The sequence below is a fragment of the Micromys minutus genome, assembly GCF_963924665.1.
Source record: "Micromys minutus genome assembly, chromosome: 19".
NCBI lineage: Eukaryota > Metazoa > Chordata > Mammalia > Rodentia > Muridae > Micromys > Micromys minutus.
Window position 1 is genome coordinate 8,078,961 of NC_137954.1, and position 8,202 is coordinate 8,087,162.

At 43.9% G+C, this 8,202-nt stretch overlaps 1 protein-coding gene across 1 annotated transcript in view; it reads left to right on the forward strand.

The window, feature by feature from the left end:
* The window catches only part of PLCL1 (phospholipase C like 1 (inactive)), a 283,540-nt gene extending 276,204 nt beyond the window's left edge, over nt 1–7,336 (forward strand). Inside the window, exon 6 of the mRNA XM_080933004.1 lies at nt 5,525–7,336. Within this exon, the coding sequence (XP_080789130.1) occupies nt 5,525–5,707 (183 nt within the window). The 3' untranslated portion in view covers nt 5,708–7,336. The remainder of the gene's footprint in view (nt 1–5,524) is intronic.
* Nucleotides 7,337–8,202: the final 866 nt, after the last annotated feature.

Consider the following 8,202-nt stretch of genomic DNA (forward strand, 5'->3'; position numbering starts at 1 on the left):
TTATTATTATTGCTATTATTATTATTATTATTATTAATTTTACACTACAGATTTTATTCCCCTCCCAGTCTAGCCTCCGACTATTCCACATCCCATACCTCCTCCTTGCCCCCTGTCTCCATGAGGATGTCCCCACACCACTTACCCCACTAGACATCTAAACTCCCTGGGGCTTCCATTCTCTTCATGGTTAGGTGCATCTTCTCTGACTGAACCCAGACCCGCAGTCCTCTGCTGTATATGTGTTGGGAGCCTCATATCAGCTGGTGTGTGCTGCCTGGTTGGTGGCCCAGTGTCTGAGAGATCTCAGGGGTCCAGGTCACTTGAGACTTGTGGTCCTCCTACAGGGTCACCCTCCTCCTCAGCTTCTTCCAGCTATTCCCTAATTCAGCCACAGGGGTCAGCAGCTTCTGTCCATTGGTTGGGTACAAATGTTTGCATCTGACTCTTCCAGCTGCTTGTTGTGGCTTTCTTAGCTGGACCTTCTTTCCCTCGGGCTCTTCTCCATTTCCATCCCTGCAATTCTTTCAGACAGGAACAGTTATGGGTCAGAGTTTTGACTGTGGAATAGCAACCCCATCCCTCACTTGATGCCCTGTCTTTCTGCTAGAGGTGGGCTCTACAAGTTCCCTCTTCCCACTGTAGGGCATTTCATCTAAGGTCCCTCCCTTTGAGTCCTGAGAGTCTCTGACCTCCTAGGCCTCTGGCACATTCTAGAGGGTCCTTCCAATCTCCTACCTCCCAAGGTTTCCTGTTTCCATTCTTTCTGCTAGCCCTCAGGGCTTCAGTCCTTTTCCCCCACCCAATACCAGATCATGTTCCCCTTCTTCCACCCTGTCTCCTTTCCCTCCCAGGTTCCTCCCTCCCCCCAACCCCACCCCGTGGCTGCTTTGTTCTCCCTCCCAAGTGGGACTGAGACATTCATACTTGGGCCCTTCTGCTTGTTGACCTTTTTGAGTTCTGTGGACCGGAACTTGGGTATTCTGTACTTTTGCTTGTTTGTTTGTTTGTTTGGCTGATATCCACTTACTTATGAGTGCATATCTCGCATGCCCTTTTGGGGTCTGAGTTACCTCACTCAGGATATGTTCTAGTTCCATTCATTTGCCTGCAAAAATGTCTTTATTCTTACTGGCTGAATAGTATACTCCATTGTATAAATGAACCACACTTTCTGTATCCATTCTTCTGTCATGGGACATCCGGGTTGTTTACAGCTTCTGGCTATCACAAACAGGACTGCTATGAACATAATGGAACACGTGGCCCTGTGGCATGGTGGGGCATCTGTTGGGTATATTCCCAAGGATGGTATTGCTGGGTCTTCAGGTAGATGTATTTCCAATTTTCTGAGGAACCTCCAAATTGACTTCCAGAGTGGTTGTACCAGCTTGCATTCCCACCAGCAGTGAAGGAAGTGGTCCTCTTTCTTCTCATCCTCACCAACCATGTGCTGTAACCTGAGGTTTTGATCTTAGCCATTCTTATTGGTGTAAGGTGGAATCTTGGTCTCATTTTGATTTGCATTTCTCTAATCATTAGGGACTCTGAGCATTTCTTTAGGTTCTTCTCAGCCATTCGAGACCCCTCTGTTGAAAAGTGTCATTTTTGTCCCATAACCTATTTTTTCAATTGGTTTGTTTGTTATTTTGGAGGTTAGCTTTTTGAGTTCTTTATCATTTGGACATTAACCCTCTATCGTATGTGAAGTTAGTGAGGATTTTTTTCCCCCAGTCTATAGGTTTCCAATTCCATGGGAGAATACACATCCACAGCTAGGAAACTCCTTCCCATAGATACCACTAATGGAAACCACCAGAGACCAAGGTGGTAGCTTGAGAAGTGTTTATTCTGTGGTAGCCTAAGCGTGGTGGTCCTGTTTAGCCATTACTACTTCAGAAGCCACCGGTCAGGGAGTCTCCTTATTACTTAATCAAGGTCAAAAGCACAGATGAGAGGAACTCTCAGGGTTAAAGGTTTAAGTGAGGGTACAGGGGCTGGGGAAAGGGGAAGGTAGGGTGTGGCTTAGCCAAAACCAAGGATACATGAAAAAGCCCTGTATAACTCCACTGTTCTGAAAGCTAATTAAGAAACATCTTATCTTCCTGACATAGTCAGTGAATTAGTAATGAATTAGTAATGGCTAAACCTGCAGTGATGCATTTTCCTGTTTCCAACAGTTACTTTCTTAATAAGTTGGAATGGCTGTGCAACCTTCTACTCAGAAGGCAAACAACCATGGAGGGAGGGTGGTGCATACTTTTCAGGACTCCTTCTTCATGCCCGTCTGCATCAGTATTCGGTGATGCTCTGGTACCCTGATGTTCCTTTGGATTAAAGTGTCTTCATCCCCCGACCCCAGCTGTGAATTCCCACAGGCTTCCTGACAGAGAAAGACTGGCAATTTGACATTTCTTTCAAGTTGAGTATTCTGTGGTCACTTGTGCATTAATTCTGCATAATATGCATGACAGCCCAGATTCATTTTAGTGTATTCAAAGTGCTTGGATTTATGTGCCTCTAAAGATAATTTCTATGTTTCGCTCTGTCTTCTCCTTTCAAGACTCCTGTTTGAGAAGCACAGCATCAGAACATCTGTTTAAAACTCCTTTATTTTGGAATGTGCCTTAAGTACATGATATATAAGTATCTTTTGCTGGATACAGCTTGAAGGAAATGCTACAGTGACCGAGATGTTTCAGGGAAGGAGACCCCAGCTACGCTGACTGGTCTGCAGTGGAGAGCGGCCAGCTGGTGAGGGGAAATTGCTGAGCAAACAGAAAAGCCATTAAGGAGAAATGCCAGAATGGATCTTTAGTGACGGACATCACCTCTGCCAGTGTTCTAGAAGAGAAAGGGATTTTCCTCCCACTTCCAGTGTCTTGATTATGGAGGGCCAAAGGAAAAAGTGTGGTTTCTTAGACCCCAGAACAGAAAGAGACTGATCCTATTTTAAACAATGAATCCCAGCCTTTCCATGTGAGTCTTCACAGTCCTTTGGTTTTCCTCCCTTCCTGTGTTAGTGATTTTAACTTCTGTTTGTTTGTTTGTTGGTTTTTCCTGCCGGTGCAGTCACTGGGTTATCGGGAGATGATGCGGCTGAGTTCTTGTGTATACTGGTACACACCGTTTTCTCCAACCATTGTTTCCTAGACAGACTGACTTCTGTCCATTTGAACTGGCACCATCTGGCATTTAGGCTTGGATGCCACCGCTCAGAGCCGATTCCGACACACTTGATAACCTGCGGTCAGAAAAGGCGTGTGAGCGTGTCACACACTTGGACCAAGACTGATAGCTCTGTGCATTTCAGTTTTTCACTCTTAGAACTGCAAAAGATGCCAGTTTACTTTTAAAAGCTTCGACAGTCATTTCAAAACTAAACCTTACAAGTAAAACTATGAAAATGGTCTTCGGTGAAGCCACATCATTAATAGAGCTTGTTTATAAAGGGCTTTTCCATTTAAAAATTATGTATATCTTTGCGAAACAGATGCATTGTAAACATGCATCTCGAGTCTCTGTTTCAAGACAGTGCAAGTTATTGATGGTGGACGTAGAAAGGCCCAACTCTTTCCTCAGTCGTTTTATCCAATCTGCTTCTCTGTGATCATTAAATCCTAAACTGCCTTTCCACCTGTCTCCTTCAATCTTTGGACTGTGGGACTGGCTGAAGACATTCAGATTATGTTCACAGATGGGGAAGCAGCCCACCCTGCAAATGGTGGTCGGTCCTCTGACATTTGTCCCCGCCAGGCTCTCTTAACTGAATCCTGCATTCCTGGCCCACATCCGGTCTGCAGATTCTGCCGGCCAGTGCCACATGGTCAGTCATTATTTTCTGCCTCTGTTGCCCTGTGGGTACCAATGGTGGCTTCACTGTACTTGGAAGAGTGTATGACTTGTTTGCTCTTAAAAGAGGATGTATCTTGAAGTGGCAAAGACCACAGACCCTTGAAACAAGCCGGCAGCTACGTGACTCTGGGAAACGTGGTTCCCGTGGGGCTCTGTTTTAGAATCGGTAAACTGTGGGTAACACTAATACCTATATCCGGGGAAGCTGTGTCAACCAACATAATTCCAGATAATTATGTTCAGAGTAGAAATCTTACCTGCACAGAGTAGGCCCTTTATGTGTGCTGTTACCTTTACTTAACAATTGCATTTTACAAATTTTAAATGGCGTCAGCATTCAGGGTCCTGAGGGGACTCGTTCATTATTCATGCTGTTAAGAAACTTCCAATTTCCAGGGATACGGTGAATGATTTTCCCTCAGGAAATTTATCTCTGACTGGCAGGCCTCAGCCTGCAGTCTGTCCTTACTGTCTTTGAGGATGTTAATCTCATGGTGTGTGGGAAGGAGCATTGGATCCAAAGGAAAGTCAGACTTTAGTCCATCTCTGTCCTTAGCTTCCAGTCCTGTCACCTCAGCATGCTCAGATGTATACTGTGTACCTTATAAACCTCCTCATGGGAAGGCTTCACCGATCCAGGCTCTAAATGTACATCTAAAACCCTGCTCCACAGTTGGGGCGACTGAAGACAGTCCACCGCTTATCCGTCACATAGCCATCACTACAACGGGTTAGAATCAGCTACCGATTTAATGGATTTTGAGGAAATAAACATGTTTAGGCATTTTCAGCAGGTAGTCTATGAACCACTCAAGAGAGCGACATTAATTAAAACTAAGGGGGGGGGGTTACCTCCTCATCTTTCTGTACAGCACAAAAGCACATTCCCACTTCTGCACACATGCGCAGGTCGTCAGGGCCGGAGTCGGTATCGATGCAGCTAAACACCCTAATAATAAACTCAAGGAAAAAACAGAACTAGCAGGCAAGTTTATTTATTTATTTTTTCTGGCATAGGGATGCCAGTGACAACCAGTGTGTCCCAGTGATAGTCTTGTGCTTTTTACTTTGATGGGTGAGTGGTACCTAGAGAGACTTCTTTCCATCAGCCAGACAGGAACATTCTGGGGATGCTGAGAAGCACAGAAGGAATGTGGATAGCTGGGTAGCAAGGCACCAGCAGAAGCTTGTCGGGATAACCAAATACATCAAACGCAGGTTAGCAGGCACGAGGCTGTGCGCACTTCACCGCGGATGGATGCTTGGCTTTGCCCCGTTTACTTTGGTACAACAATTTAATCTTCAGTTTTATTGAAGAACATCTTCCCTCATTTTTCCTCACAATCTAGAAATATTTGTCTAACTAGAACTGTAATAGTGTACAAAGTCTCCAACCAGGTTATGGGAAACTCAGGTGCCCTGAGTGTGTTTACATAGGTTCCCCTTATAGGAATCACGAAGAGCAGCCAGCCAGCATACAGTGAGCTGGTGTGGCCAGGTCTGAGGTTCCATCACCAAAGAGCCAAGTCTCCAGCCATGTTAGCAAAGAACTTGGGTGTATCCCTGGAAAAGTGAGCATATGGGTCTGGGTCTCCTTTACCCTTCATCCGTGTCTCATAAAACTGAGCCTGGTTGGTGACCTTCTTCTTTGTGCTTTCTCCCTGTACAGGGACAAGGAGACCTGCTGAAGAATGCCAAGAATGAAGCCATAGAGAACATAAAGCAGATCCAGCTGGCCTGTTTGTCGTGTGGACTGAGTAAAGGCCCTGGCAGTGGTGCTGAGGCCAAGGGCAAGCGCAGCTTGGAAGCGATAGAGGAGAAGGAGAGCAGTGAGGAGAACGGAAAGCTGTGAGCTGGGTGCCCACGCGTTGGTCCAGCGCTCTGCTTTCTCAGTCTCCTCTTTTTGCTTTGTTTTTACATTCTTCAGATGTCCACAGAAATGATACCCCTTGTGGGGTGTTGTACATAAACATATATTTTCACACTGTCAGTATTTTCCTGTAGTTAATTTATCTAAGTTAAAACTATGAGTAGCAGCGTTCCACACTCTGAGCTGTGAGTATATACTTATGTGTGGCTGCCTGTGTGCATGAGTGTGTGTATGTGTGTGCGTGCGTGTGTGTGTGCAAGAAAGCGAGCGAGAGAGAGAGAGAGAGAGAGAGAGAGAGAGAGAGAGAGAGAAGAGAAGAGAAGAGAATAAGAGAGTTCCTATTAAAATATTCTCTGATGCATTGTTGGTTTTAATAAGTTATCCTTTTATCTTTATGATCATTTGGGAACAGCAGATAATCTGGATTCTAATGAGCACTTACTATAACCCATTGCTGTGGTTGGTTTTACCTCTCTGCCTTGTCACATAATTTGGAGATCTTAGCACAGCTTATTATTGAAGAAAACCAAATTTATAAGATCAAAGGTGTTTTATAGATTACATAGAGATTTAAAATTCCTAATAATTACATTAGAAATGAAAGTGAATAGAGAATCTTTTAAAATCAGAATTCTGGAAGGATAAATTCTTGTCATCATTAGGAAAATATTGAAAATATTTATTAAATAAAATCACATTTAGGAAGTTTCTGTAGATGTTTACTAAGCATGTGGTTTTGGTAGGAAAGCTGAGCACAGTGACTTTGTAGCCACCAGGCAGTCCTTTGAAACACACTAAATGCCCTATTGTAACTAGTACTGTTGATGTGACAGAAACAGTCAGTTGTGAAATTTCAAGGTTTGCAGAAAGACCCCATTCTCCTGAGCTGGGAGTATGGAATTCATTTTCTGTTACCAGTTGTGGGCAGATACGGGTGCTTGGCAAGAACTAGATTTAGTATAGAGGACTAAATTTAAATGTAAAGACATTATTAAAATAATACATCATCATGCTGAGCTGGCATAAATTCTATAACATTTTCTGATGATTTGAGAACTAACTAATTAGACAGCATGTATGGTGTGATTTTAAAACATACAGTAAAAACCATAAGCAAATGCCGAATTAGGGTACATTTATAATTATATCTAGATAATTTTACCCTAATGTCTTCATAAACTTCTTAAATGTAATGTTCATTCATTACCAACAACAGAACTAAATGTTCTATGGTTATGAAAGAATATATTTATTTAAAACATTGCTTTTATTTTGAAAAGCTTCTTAATTAATTTGATTAACAAATATGCTAATTTGGGGGAGCCTCGAGAAGATAATCATTGAAATTTTGCAAATGTAAACATCCTCTACAGCTATTGTGTTATTTCTGACTGTTCTTAATACAACTCTGTTCTTGTTGCACATTACCAAAAGAGTAAAGATACTGAAAACAGATTTCTCGATCTCGTTCCTTGTAAATTTATTGGAAAAAAAAAACAAAGTTATTTAAAAATGATAGAGGGTGCACTGGTTTCTCAGTCCAAATATAAAATTATCCCAGGCATGTGGAGCAAGTGATTGGGTTTATTTGAAGACAAATTTCCAACAGTCCTGAAAGCATCCCTCTACCCGCCGTTCCTCTTACCCTGTGAGAGGAATTATGAAGAGCTGCCATGATTCTATGGGACAGAAAGGTCAGTGCTGTTGACAGAAACGAGAGCTACCTTACATCCACCTGCTAGAGGCTTCATGGACATCACGGATTCCATTTGGACCAATCCATGCCTTACAGGTTATAAAGTTGGGTAGCAAAAACATAAAGAATACTTATTTTTGGTTTGCTTTGGGGTCAGACTTAGTCTTTAGATGTACTTGGTCCATCCCATCCATCTTTAAGCTCCTTTTATACTCGCTATCTATGAGCATCTTCTGGAGACTGAGATGTGGGCTGTGCCTTCTCTGATGCTCTTCCAGCAGTGGTCAGTGGCCTCTATCCAATCCCCGAGCAGTTGTCAGTGCCCTCTATCCAATCCTCGAGCAGTTATCAGTGCCTTCTATCCAATCCCCAAGAAGTTGCCAGTGCCCTCTATCCAATCCCCGAGCAGTTGTCAGTGCCCTCTATCCAATCCCCACCCCCTCCAGATATCAGTGCCCTCTATCCAATCCCCGAGCAGTTGTCAGTGCCCTCTATCCAATCCCCACCCCCTCCAGATATCAGTGCCCTCTATCCAATCCCCGAGCAGTTGCCAGTGCCCTCTATCCAATCCTCGAGCAGTTATCAGTGCCCTCTATCCAATCCCCACCCCCTCCAGATATCAGTGCCCTCTATCCAATCCCCGAGCAGTTGCCAGTGCCCTCTATCCAATCCCCGAGCAGTTGTCAGTGCCCTCTATCCAATCCCCGAGCAGTTGCCAGTGCCCTCTATCCAATCCCCGAGCAGTTGCCAGTGCCCTCCAACCAGTCCCTGAGCATCTCTG